Source organism: Chrysemys picta, chromosome 9, assembly GCF_011386835.1.
Source record: "Chrysemys picta bellii isolate R12L10 chromosome 9, ASM1138683v2, whole genome shotgun sequence".
In the NCBI taxonomy this organism is placed as follows: Eukaryota; Metazoa; Chordata; order Testudines; family Emydidae; genus Chrysemys; species Chrysemys picta.
The window spans coordinates 55,194,263-55,207,810 of record NC_088799.1 but is presented as its reverse complement, the minus strand read 5'-3'; the positions used below and the strand labels follow the sequence as shown (position 1 = coordinate 55,207,810).

General features: G+C 44.6%; 1 protein-coding gene across 3 annotated transcripts in view; it reads right to left on the bottom strand.

Moving 5' to 3' along the window:
• THAP4 (THAP domain containing 4) overlaps positions 1-13,548 on the bottom strand; it is a 52,924-nt gene that overhangs the window by 33,088 nt on the left and 6,288 nt on the right. For 2 of the 3 annotated variants that reach the window (XM_024111824.3, XM_005295769.5), the window contains exon 2: positions 10,858-12,017. In XM_024111824.3, coding sequence (XP_023967592.2) covers positions 10,858-11,692 — 835 coding nt within the window. In that variant the 5' untranslated portion in view covers positions 11,693-12,017. Of the gene's footprint in view, positions 1-5,424; positions 5,580-10,857; positions 12,018-13,548 lie in introns of those variants that run through there. The other variant, XM_024111825.3, reaches the window with a different exon arrangement.

The following is a 13,548-nucleotide window of genomic DNA, read 5'->3' as shown; positions in this document are numbered from 1 at the left end:
TGGCGTGGAGTGGAGTGCTATCAGCGAATCTTTCCAGGTGACCATGCCTCCACGTGCCAAGCGAGCCCCAGCATGGAGCAATGGCGAGTTGCTGGACCTCATCAGTGTTTGGGGGGAGGAAGCTGTCCAGTCCCAGCTGCGCTCCAGCTGTAGGAATTATACCTTCGGGAAGGTATCAAAGGACATGATGGAAAGGGGCCATGACCGGGATGCCCTGCAGTGCAGGATTAAAGTGAAGGAGCTGCGGAGTGCCTACTGCAAAGCCCACGATGCAAACGGCCGCTCGGGTGCTCCCCCTGCGACCTGCCGATTCTACAAAGAGCTGGATGCGATACTTGGGGTTAACCCCACCTCCACTCCGAGCACCACCATGGACACTTCAGAGCCGGGGTGGGAGGAGAAGGAGGAGGAGGAAAACGGGAGTGAGGGTGGTGGGGCGGATTGAGACACCCTGGAATCCCTGGAGGCATGGAGCCAGGAGGAAGGTAGCCAGTCGCAGCGGCCGGTACTTGCAGAAGAGAAGGTTCCCGGTAAGCGGCTTTTTTTCCGGGAAGGAATTTTTTTGGTGCGGGCTCTTTGGGAGAGGAGGGTTAGGCATGCATGCCTAGATGTGGAATAGTGCATTGATGTGGTTTATCACATCGCGGTAATCGACCTCGGTAATCTCTTCGAATGTCTCATCCAGAACGTGTGCAATGCGCTTGCGCAGATTTATCAGGAGAGCCACTGTGGTCCTTGTCCCAGCCAGGCTAACGTGTCCGCGCCACTGTGCCGCGAGGGGCGGGGGGACCATTGCAGCACACAGGCAAGCTGCATATGGGCCAGGGCGGCAGCCGCATTGCAGTAGAAGACCCTCCCTTGCTTCCCAGGTCACCCTCAGCAGCGAGATATCGTCCAGGACGAAGTCCTGTGGAAAATGTTGGGACAGTGTTCAGTGTAGGTGCCCCCTGCAGCTGTTGGCTCTCCCCAAGGCACAGAAACCCAGAGGACAGTACAGCCCTAAAACAATCAGTCCCCCTTACTCACCATTTTGAGGCTCCCATGGGTTATGTGTGCTCTGTTTGGGACGGGAAAATTATGCTATTGTGTAGACCCTGTGTGTGCCCTCCTTAAGTGCGGGGAAAATCATTACTCTGTCTGCTATAAACAATGCTGCCTCTGTTAAATGTTGCATTTTTCCTATACAGCTGCAACAACCTTGAGACCTCAGCCGTCCCTTTTATCGCCTGCTCAGAGACTGCAAAGACTCAGGAAGAGACCGCAAAAAATCAAAGAAGACATGCTGCAAGAAGTGATGCGGCAATCTATTAAAGAGAATGAAAAAGCACAGAACTGGCGGGAGAGAGAAAGCAGGATCCGCCAGGAAAACACAGCACACCGGCGGCAAAGCACGGAGCACCGGCAGCAAAGCACGGATCGGATCATAAGCATTCTGGAGCGCCAAGCAGACGCTATCCAGGAGCTCGTAGCCACGCAGAAGGAGCAGTACCGCAAATGCAAATGCCCCCCACCCCACAGCCCTTGTCCCAAAACTCTTTCCCTTGTGCCCCACTGTTACCTCCAACCCACTTTCCCCAACTTCCGGGTTCTTCACGCCACCAGCTGCCTCCAACACCAGTATCTTCACCATCCAGCCCTGAAAATCACAACCCTTACCCTCTGCACTCAACCCCCATCACCATGCAGTATAGCTATCCTGAAGTGCAGCACTCACTGCACAGCACACCAGACAGGACATACGCGAATCTGTGATTGTACCGTTCCCCATTCCACCCCCTTGCCCTTTCTGATTCCCAAGCAGTTGTGTTTCTTTTAAATAAATAAATTTTATTTTCAATAAATGGATTTTTTGGCTTTGAAAACATTCTTTATTATTGCATAAAGTAAAAGGTTCCTTAGCCCAGGAAATAAACAGGCACTGCAAGTCTGCTTAGCAAACACTGATTCCTAAAGACTGGAACTACTGCACTTCACTCCAGTGCAGGGCACCAGATATCACTGCTGGTTTTCAGCCTCAAATTGCTCCCTCAAGGCATCCCTAATCCTTGCAGCCCCACGCTGGGCCCCTGTAATAGCCCTGCTCTCTGGCTGTGCAAATTCAGCCTCCAGGTGTTCAACCTCGGAGGTCCATGCCTGAGTGAAGCTTACACCCTTCCCTTCACAAATATTATGGAGGGTACAGCACACGGATATAACCGCGGGGATGCTGTGTTCGGCCAAGTCCAGCTTCCCTTACAGAGATCGCCGGCGGCCCTTTAAACGGCCAAAGGCACACTCCACAGTCATTCGGCACCGGCTCAGCCTGTAGTTGAACCGTTCCTTGCTGCTGTCAAGGCTCCCTGTGTAGGGTTTCAAGAGCCACGGCATTAACGAGAAAGCGGGATCTCCAAGGATCACAATTGGCATTTCAACTTCCCCTACTGTGATCTTCCGCTCTGGGGAAAAAGTCCTGGCCTGCAGCTTCCTGAACAGCCAAGTGTTCCGAAAGATGTGTACGTCATGCACCTTTCCTGGCCAGCCTGTGTTAATGTCAATGAAATGCCCACGGTGATCCACAAGCGCCTGGAGAACCATAGAGAAATACCCCTTCCGATTAACGTACTCGGATCCTAGGTGGGGTGGTGCCAGAATAGGAATGTGCGTCCTATCGCCCCTCCACAATTAGGGAAACCCATTTGTGCAAAGCCATCCACTATGTCCTGCACGTTACCCAGAGTCACGGTTCTTCTGAGTAGGATGTGATTAATGGCCTTGCAAACTTGCATCAACACGATTCCAACGGTCGACTTTCCCACTCCAAACTGGTTTGCGACCGACCGGTAGCTGTCTGGAGTTGCCAGCTTCCAGATTGCAATAGCCACCCACTTCTCCACTGGCAGGGCAGCTCTCAATCTCGTGTGCTTGCGCCACAGGGTGGGGGCGAGCTTCTCACACAGTCCCATGAAAGTGGCTTTTCTCATCCGAAAGTTCTGCAGTCACTGCTCGTCATCCCAGACTTCCATGACGATGTGATCCCACCATTCAGTGCTTGTTTCCTGAGCCCAAAAGTGGCGTTACACGGTGCTGAGCATGTCCGTGAATGCCACAAGCAATTTTGTGTCGTACGCATTACGCAGCTTGATAGAATTGTCGGACTCCTCACTCTCACTGTCACTTTGGATCTTAAGGAATAGTTCGACAGTGACATGCTGGCGAGACTCGACAGCATACGCCTCAGCAGTTCGGGCTCCATTTCCCGCAGACAGATCACGCTACACAGAAACCGTTGAAAGATGGCGCCAAAGGTGGACGGAAACAAAGGGATTTCTGGGATGCGAAGCGATGTATCACGGGGCATTGGGAGAGGACCCAGAATCCCTCGCACCCACGCCCCCTTCCCACAACCCACAGCGCCAGAATGGGAAGAGGTGCTCTGTGGGATAGCTGCCCATAATGCACTGCTCCCAATGGTCCTGCAATTGCCGCAAATGTGGCCACGACAGTGCGCTGGGCAGCTGTCAATGTGGACAGACTGCAGCGCTTTCCCTACTCAGCTGTAGGAAGACAGGTTTAACTCACAGTGCTGTACAGCTGCAAGTGTAGCCAAGGCCTATGTTAACACATTCTTATCACTGACACCCTTGTCCTCCTTCTCCCATCCCTCTTAATGTTTGTCACACCCACTTGTTCTATTTATCTTAGGGCTGGTCTACACAGGGAAATTGACCAAAGTAACTATTGCAGAATAGCTCCCCATGTGGATGCTTTATTCCAGATTAATGAGTGTGCTTCCAAAGTGGAGCTCAGAAATAAAAATCACTTTTATTCCAAAACAGAGTGTCCACATGGGAAGTTATTCCAGACTTGCTGTTGTGAAATAGGTTATTTCATGATAGAGATTTTGGTAAATTTCCCTGTGTAGACAAGCCCTTGGGTACTTACATGTTCCCCATCATTGTATATCTGAGCACCTCACAATCTTTAATGTATTTATCCTCACTACACCCTTTTCAGGTGGAGAACATAAGAACGGCCATACTGGGTCAGACCAAAGGTCCATCTAGCCCAGTATCCTGTCTACTGACAGTGGCCAATGCCAGGTGCCCCACAGGGAATGAACAGAACAGATAATCATCAAGGGATCCATTCCCTGTCTCCCAGTCCCAGTTTCTGGCAAACAGAGACACCATTCCTGCCCAACCTGGCTAATAGCCATTGATGGACCTATCCTCCATGAATTTATCTAATTCTTTTTTAAACCCTGTTATAGTCTTGAACTGAACAAATTCACTGAACAAATCCCCCCTCCTAAACATTTGCTAAACTGCCCCCCTCAGCTATTAGGGTGTCTCAACACCAGCACACAGTGTGAGGGATTTTCAAATCTTTCCCTAGTTTCATACACGTTAAGGCAAGAAGAGTTCATTATGATCATCTAGTCTGTCCTGATGCATAACATAGGCTATCAAATTTCACCCAGGAATTCCTGCATCAAGCTCATAGCTTCTGGCTGAGCTAGAGGAGATACAGTCTAGTGAAAGGAAGGGGAGGTTTCACATTGGATATAATTGTCTGATATCCCTCCCATCCAACTCCTAACACACATTCCTACATTAAAGAAGCAAGATCACAAAAAGGGATGTCCGATTTTGCTACCTCCTGAGACTATTGGGTCAGAGATAGATTAATTTTCAGCTCATTTTAGCATCAATCTGGAGCCCTGCATTCTGTTTTTTTAAATTAAATTAATTTTTAAATTAATTTAGTGCTGATGGCAGGTTTATGCCAGACAGCCCCAGAGACTGAGACCCTCCCTTTGTTCATAGAACAGGTATTGCAGAGGAATCAGCAGGGCAACATCCCGCCACTGCCCCAGCAATGTGCTACTGCCCTGATTTGGGGCAACCACTTAAAGGGATGAGAGTATTCAGCCTCCAGGACTGTTCAACTCTTGGCCTCTGACACCATCAATAAAGGCATGATTTTGCTGACTGGCTTTGTAATGCTAACCCAGTCTGGATTGGGAACACCTGCTCACTTCACACAGACCACTGAAGAGGTGTCAGATTCAACTAGTGCACAAAAATAAAAACCCCACATTTATATCCTATTAGTATTACCAATCTCAAAAGCCATCCAATTCACCCAAAATTGTTTTCATTCAAGTGCAAGAATTATGAACACCAATGTATGTATATTAGGTTTAGTAATACTTCTAAAACAAACCTAATTTTGGGGAAGTCGAAATGTTATACTGATTTTTCAAATAATTCAGGTAGCTTCAGCTGTGAAACAATTTTTCCCTGGTTTTGTTTTTAATAACACAGCCTTCACAAAAGCAGACACTAGATTAAAAAGGGATTCCAGTGAAGCAAGAACCTTTGAATGATAGAATTTTAACCCTTTGACTAATAAATACAGTATTTTAGCTGCATTTAACCATACCTGTGGTTGCGGCACTGCTGGCCATATTCTCCAGGGTTATTTTTAGACTGCTCACCTTAGCTCCCTAATCTTTCCTTGTTCACCAGGAAATGTTTTGGACTTGGTTGACAAGATGGTAATATAGGAAATGATCTCATGATTAGGTGAGAATGTTATCCCAGTGTATGCTGGGAGTTGTAGTTCAATTTAAAACAGGCTCTTACAAAAGTAACCGACCTGATACACAGCAGTTGCACAATTAGCATGACCCAACCTTCAAAACAGAAAACCTGGACTGCTCTAAATATAGTCAAAGGGGGTGAGGTGTGGAAGGATTTGGTAGTTAAGAGAAGCCTTCAAGCAGGACAAGAGGATTTGGCAGTAATTGTCTCCAATCAGAGCAGGCTGTTCATAACATTCTCCCACTCTCCTGACCCTCCACTGCTTTTCAGCAGCATTTCCCCCATGCTTTAGATCTTTATTTCTTCCCCCCCAATATCTTTACTCTCCCTCCGGAGATGAATTTTGGTCCCAGCTGCCTTTTTCTAGGACTCTGGCACCTATCAAATGATTTACTGCACGCTCTGACATACAGTAAAACCTTTAACACTTCAGATCCCAGACTCTCACATTGGCACGCTCTGGGCTATGAGCAACCCCAGACTCCAATACATGGCAGAATATATGACAATTCATTAGGGAGACTCTGTGTTGGGAGCCAGTTGCAGATTGGCGTAAGATTCATCTTGGCACCAGCAGTTTTAGTGGGGTGGCAGAGTGCCAGGGAACAGGGGAGGTCAGCCAAATGGCTTGCTGTACTGGAACCAGGGCATAAAATAATTAGCATCATCAACCTCCAAAGTCAGTCTGCCTAGTCACCTTACATACACCCCCATAGGCCATATGTTTTGAAAAGAAACATGCAAGTTTGGCTGTACATTTTCACTGGGAATATACCACATTCTGGCTGAGATGCAAACTGATAAAACTGCCGTGGTAAGGGAGACATGCCCTTCCCAATTCAGAGTTCAGACAAAACAAAGCAACGTTTCAGCCTTAACTGCTTGTTTCCCAAGCTGTCATTCATGGCCACACAGACCTGAAGAAGAACTCTGGGTAGCTCAAAAACTTGTCTATTCCACCCCCAGCAGGTGTACAATAAAAGATATTACCTCATTCACCTTCTCTCTTCCAACAGTATTATTATTTAACTGATAAATTATGGAGTCTCCTTTATGTGATTCTCAGGAAATGAAAAGCACTCTCAATTTATCTTTGTGTATCAATCTACCCTTAGCACTCATACAAAATATAAACTGCCCAACTCAACAGTTGGCTGCAGTTTTATTAGGGTTTTTTTAATACACTACACCTCTACCCTGATATAACGCTGTCCTCGGGAGCCAAAAAATCTTACTGCGTTATAGGTGAAACCACGTTATATCGAACTTGCTTTGATCTGCCGGAGTGTGCAGCCCTGTCTCCCCGGAGCACTGCTTTACCGCGTTATATCCGAATTTGTGTTATAACAGGTCACGTTATATCGGGGTAGAGGTGTATACAAACAAGAAGACGGAAGCGTGAGTAGGTGGTACATGCCAATAGAATACTAAGATTAAAATAAACTCTTCTTTAAGATTTATGGACAGCAGTTAAAACTTTACTAATGTAAACTTTATGCATTAAACAATTTATAATCACTTAGAATTTGTTTGATTATCTACATATTGCTTTCTATCTTGGAAAAAATATTAGATCTAGCAATTTTCAGAACTCCTATTAAAAAGGTTTGATTCTTGTCCTCCAACATACAGCACATGTATTTCAGAAAAATGAGACATGGTGCTTACTAAATTAGGGCAAAGCATCTTTCAAAGGAACAATTTTATAAGAAACTCATTTGTAGGAGTTCCAACAAATGTGAACTTATTAAAAATATATTAAGACAAATTATGTAAACCTAAAAAATTTGTCGAGCAGTTTAAATTAAGGTAATTATTTTATATTGACACACAAAGAGTATAAAAATATGCACCAAAAGATACCAATCACAAGCCTGTTGCAGGGTTTTAGTGACTTGCACTACTAGCTATTTAAGCTTTGATTTTGTGGTTTATAGTATTGTTGGAAACCCTGGATGAAGTTACAAATTTTGAACGGACTCACTTGTACTATGTAATCCTGCAGGGACAAAAACAAAAAACACACAACCTTGACATCACTTTAATGATATTTTTTCCACCTACATTAAAATGTGGGATTTTTCCATGGGAAAGACCTATTAAAACTGGGACCTTCTCATGGAAAAATAAGGTTGGGTGGCAACCCTAAATATAAGCATGTAGTTTATATTATCTTAGTTGAGCTTAAAGATAGGAATTGTCACACCAGATCAGAGCAGTTGTCCATTTACACCAGTATCCTGTCTCTGACACTGGCTAGTACTAGAAGCTTCAGAGGAAGAGGTAAGAAACCTCACAATGGAATACCCCTAGGGAAAGTTTTTCTTCCCAACACTGTCAGTTGGGGGCTGGCTTACGCTCTGAAGAATGAGGGTTTATATCCTTTATAATATGTATCCTTTGTAACATAATTCTGGATGTTCTCTGTATTCATCTAAAGGTCTAGAGGTCTACTCCTCTTTTGAATCCTACTAAATTCTTGGCCTAAATGATATTTTGTGACAATGAGTTCCACAAGTTAATTATTCATTATGTAAAAGTTTATCGGTTTTAAAGTTGTGACCCAATTTTATGTCTCCTTGTTCTTGTATAATAAAAAGGAATAATTAGAAAATGTTGATTTACCTTCTCCATAGCATTCATTATTTCATATATCTCTATCTTATACCCCTCCTTATTCATCTCCTCTAAACAGTCCTAGTCTTCTCACTCTCTTCTCATACAGAAAACTCTCCATATCATAAGAATGGCCACACTGGGTCAGACCAAAGGTCCATCAACCCAATATCCTGTTTTCTGATAGTGGCCAATGCCAGGTGCCCCAGAGGGAATGAATAGAACAGATAATCATCAAGTGATCCATTCCCTGTCTCCCATTCCCAGCTTCTGGCAAACAGAGGTTAGGGACACCATCCTTGCCCACCCTGGCTAATAATATAATAATATATCCTATATGAATATATCTAGTTTTTTTTTAACCTTTTTATAGTCTTGGCCTTCACAACATCCACTGGCAAAGAGTTCCACAGGTTGACTGTGCATTGTGTGAAGAAATACGGAAGCTGTTCCCTACCCCTAATCATTTTTGTTTCTGAACCTTTTCCAATTCCAATATATCTTTTTTGAGACGGGGCAACCACATCTGCACACAGTATTCAAGATGTGGGCGTACCATGGATTTATATAGAGGCAATATGATATTTTTTGTCTTACTATCTATCCCTTTCTTAATGATGCTTCTGTTCGCTTTTTTGACTGCTGCTGCACATTCTGTGGATGTTTTCAGAGAACTATCCACAATGATTCCAAGATCTCTTTCTTGAGTGGCAACAGCTAATTTAGAGTAACTATTATCCACATTTTATGGTGAGGGAACTGAGGCGCAGGAAGACTAAGGCTATGTCTACACTATGGGTGCTACTTCTGTGGAGGTTTTCTACAGTGACAGAAGGAGCTTTTCTGTTGCTGTAGTTAATCCACCTCCCACAGCAGTGGTAGCTAGGTTGACAGAAGAATTTTTCTGTTGATCTAGCTGTGCTTATACTGGGGGTTAGGTCGGCAGAGCTATGGCTCTCAGGAGTATGAATTTTTCACACCCTGAGCACCATAGTTCTGCTGACCCAACTTTTAAGTGCAGACCAGGCCTGAGTGACTTGCCCAAGATCACACTGGAAGTCTGTGACAGCATAGCCTTAATCAGTTTAGTCACTTGTCTCTGGCTCCTGCAATTTCTGCTATAGCTTTTTGGAGATGAGCTAAATACAGCATTCCAGGTGAGAACATGCCATTGATTTATATAACAGCATTATAATATTTTGAGTATTATGTTCTATCTTATTCTTATCCTAAGAACTCTTTGCAATGCAATTATTAAGAGGCAAGAACTAAACTACTTTTAAATCAAGATAAAAGGCTATTGGGGGCTTCTCAAACACCTAGGATCTGTGCCAGTCCACTTACAGATTATCAGATTGTGAAAACATGGTTCAAAGAGAGTCAAATAAGATAGTGCTGGGAGGCTCGGCTTCATTGAATGCAGCCCACTGCACTCCATATAACCAGGTACTGCACAATGCGTATCTAGTGAATTGCTAATGACAGTGGCTATTAAGTCACACACAAACTCTGACTGTAGAGAACAGGTTCCTTATAGAGGCTTGTAACTTGACCCAAGCCCGACAGGACCCAACTACAAGTGTCAGGTTTGTGTTGGATATGAAAAGAACTCAACTCTTTCGGGCTTGGGACAATTTCCAGCTACGAGCGAGCTAGGCTGGCACCAGGCTGAAGGGAGAGACGGAAGGATCCCTGTCCCCAGAGCCCAGTGGAGGTGACGGCGGCTGGTTGGAGAAGTTGGCAGTACCAGGCATTCTGGGAGAGCTGCATGGGAAGGGGCCTTTGTAATCCCGAACAGGAGGCCACAGCAGTGCCAGGATGCAGAGAGGAGTATTCCAGGCGTCCACTCTGCACTGCCTTGCAGGTCAGGGTGGGGCACCTGCACACACACGGCAACATGGCAAGAGAGAGACGATGCTGACTTGGCTGGCCTGATGCATGGGCTGGCTGGGCAGGCTCAATGCTTGCCCCCTGCCTGGGCAGAGGCGCTGGAGATGTCCAGAGCCATTGCCAGGTGGCCAAGATCCTGGAGGAGTGCTTCTAGGACTGCCACCCCAGTGCTGCAGGAAGGAGCCCTGATGGAGTATGATGTATCACGTAGTGTCTGCACCCAGCCACTGCTAGAGCCTCCCACAGGATAAGCAGAGTGTGAGGTTGGGGTGAGGGATCCAGGGCTCCTGAGCCCAAAGTCCAGCACAACAGGGATAGGAAGCGATGGGCTGGGTGGAGACAGCATTGTCAGGTAGATGCTTGCAACACTACCCAAACCCAATGGGACCCACCTGACCACAAGTGTCAAATTTGGGTCATTATGAAACAACTCAATGAGCTAGGGTTGGGCTCAGATTTGCTGTGGTCTAGTTGGGCTTTAAAATTAGGCTCTAGCATACTTCTAGCTCCTTAAACATGACAAATAAATCCTTATGGCCTTTATGATCAGCTTCAAGTAGAAACTGAACTAGTTAAAAATGGCCGGGGAAGGGAAAGTAGAGGCTAATTGGAGTACTTTCTATTTAGAAGTAAGGCAAAATACACTACCCTAGATGAGAGATGACCGTAAAGTCTTACAAAAGAGGTGCACTTTAACTAGATAGCCTCTTACTTTAACCGAAAGAATGAATTCTGCCCCAATTACAAAGGCACTGAGGGTACTGACCACAGTCCTGGGACAGCAGACTGTTCAAGTATGGGAAACTGATCTTCTCTAGTTCATCCAGCTTCTCCTTCAGCTTCTTGACTTGACTGTCAGAGCGGCTGATTCTTTGCCTCAACAGCTTCAGCTCTCCATTCTTTTTCTCCACCTGCTCCCGTAGGCAGCATACTTCGTTTTTGCTTTGCCTAGAGGAGAAACAGTATGAATGGAGCGAGTCAATGAGCTTGCAAGCTCCTGAGGCCGAGATGATGACCTCATTGATTGACATGGGATTGGCATCTGTCTCTCCTTTCTGCCCTACCACAGCCTCTGTTGCTGGCTGAGGGGTAAGGTCTGCAGGGGATGCTGACAAACTTTGTGAAGGTTTCTGAGGGGTTGCAGTAAGTGATGAATTAGGGGAGCTTTCTGCTAAGGTCTTATTGTGCCCCATGATACTGCTGCTGCAGCTTGGTTCCACATCTCTCTTTGGCCTTTTCTTCTCAAGTTGCTCTTTGGGGAAAGATGGCTTCTCTCTGGTGTGCTTAGAGGAAAAGCTGTAAGAGTGGAGAGAGCCAATAAATTTGCAAGCCCCAGATACTGGAGGTGTGAAGTCATCAATTGATATACCACTTCTATCTGTTATCCAACTCTCAGTATGGACAGCGCTTTCAGAACAATCATCCACAGATGGTCTTTCTGGCCTTTTCTGGACTCCTGTCTTTGTGACTAAATTATCGACTAACATCCTTCTCAGAGGCCCTTCCAACTGCCCACAGACATTCTCTCCTTGCTCAGACATTGACCCAATTTCAGCTTGCAGAGTCACTTGCTCCATCTCTTTAGTTCCTTGCATTACCATAAAGTCTTGGTCAGAATATGAGGTTCTCTCAACTACCTCACAGCCTCCTTCCCTTGGTTGATCTCCATCCCTCACAGGTATTTGGCTTGCTATTTTAACTCTAGTTTTGACATAATCCTGATTGTTGTCTTTCTTCTCTGTGAGCTGAAAGATGGTTGGCACAGCCGTCGGCTTGAGTAGCCGATGCTGATCTTCCAGCCGTTTGGAGAAACTATCTTTGGTGAAATGCTCGCTGCAGAGAAAGGAGTATTTGGTAGGAGTCCAGTTGTCCCTTTGAACTGCTTTTAACCACTGGATCAGACGTTTTGAGTCCTTTAGAGGGAATCTGCAAACAAGAAGCATAAAAAGAGTAAAATAAATGGATATTTCTATAATCAAAGAAGCTTAGTGTTAGCGGACCAAAATTATCTAGAAAGCAGTATAGTACTGGGTATGCCTGGTTGATGATTGATTATTGAAAGTTTCAGTGGAATGCTAAATATTCATTTTCTTGGCTGGCAGTTAAATTCCCCAGAGAGGACATAATCAGTTAGCTTTGTGCTCCCGTCTATTAAAATCAGTTAGCAAGCAACTGACCACTCCACTATGTATTTATACCAGTCAGAGACCATGACTCTACTTGTAAGTGAGGAAAGACAAGATGTGAATAATGAAACCCTCTGCCCTGAACAACAATCTAATTCATCTACAATCTTCAGGGACTGACTGGTGTTTATACTGAGTAATGAAGGGATATTAAACAAGAGATAAAACATCCTACATTCAGGCCTCAATGCCAAGAAATCATAGCATTTAGACACACTGTATTTCTTATAGTTGACACAAATGCTTGTTTTAGACTATTAACGGCACCTCTCCAGAAAAAACAAAAACATAGCCAGGGACTTCACACACAATCATTTTCAGAGAGGAATTCAGTAGTTTTTCATATCCCATGAGGGAAGAAAAATTAAAAATTAAACTAGGCATACAAGATACAGTTTGAAATGGGCTCGCAAAAGTCATCTTAATTTTGAATTTTTGCTTAGCATTACCAATGCTAAGGTTACATTTGGATCTAGGCAGATGGACTCCTGCACCTACACAGAGACCATGGGCTGAATGCAAGTACAGGCATCTGCCTGCCTCCATAGTTCCATTTGCATGTTTGCATCTTTGGACCACATGGCCCACTATTTTAAGAGAGCGTCCGAGGTGAATGTGTTCAGGCAAGAATACCAATATTACCCAAACCAACTATGATTACTCAGCAACCTTACAAACCAAAAATTATCAGAAGAAATATCTGAAATGTCAAAAGATGGCAAAACAAATCACAAAATTCATACAATAAAGCATAATGGATATAATTATTAACAGCTCTGCATAATAAAAAAGAGACAGCTTACTGTATTTGCAGATTTTAAGTAAGAGACATACAGAACAGAATCAGCACAGTTAGTATTACTATGTTAGTATTACTCATTTCGTGCACAGGAAACATGATTACCTCAATTTCATTACAAACAAGTGTTGTATATAATTTGCTCTTGAATTGTCTTCAGTTTTTAACTACAAGAGGAAAGCAATATTTTTATCCTGGGTTTTTTGAAAGAGAAAAAGACTACTATTACAGAGCATTTCTTTAATGGAGTTTCTCTTGTATACCACCCGCAGTAATAGAATACGTCCCAGAAAGAAAGCTGTTTGTATGTAACTCATGGAACCTCTTTCCTTACTGTTCATTCTGGGTCAAGCTGCCTTATTGTTCAGCAAAGACATAAGAGGAGGGCAAGATTGTGTGCATCCCACATCACCAGCATGACGGTACATGACAACAAGACTATTACACATACTAGCCGAGACATGCAATGGGG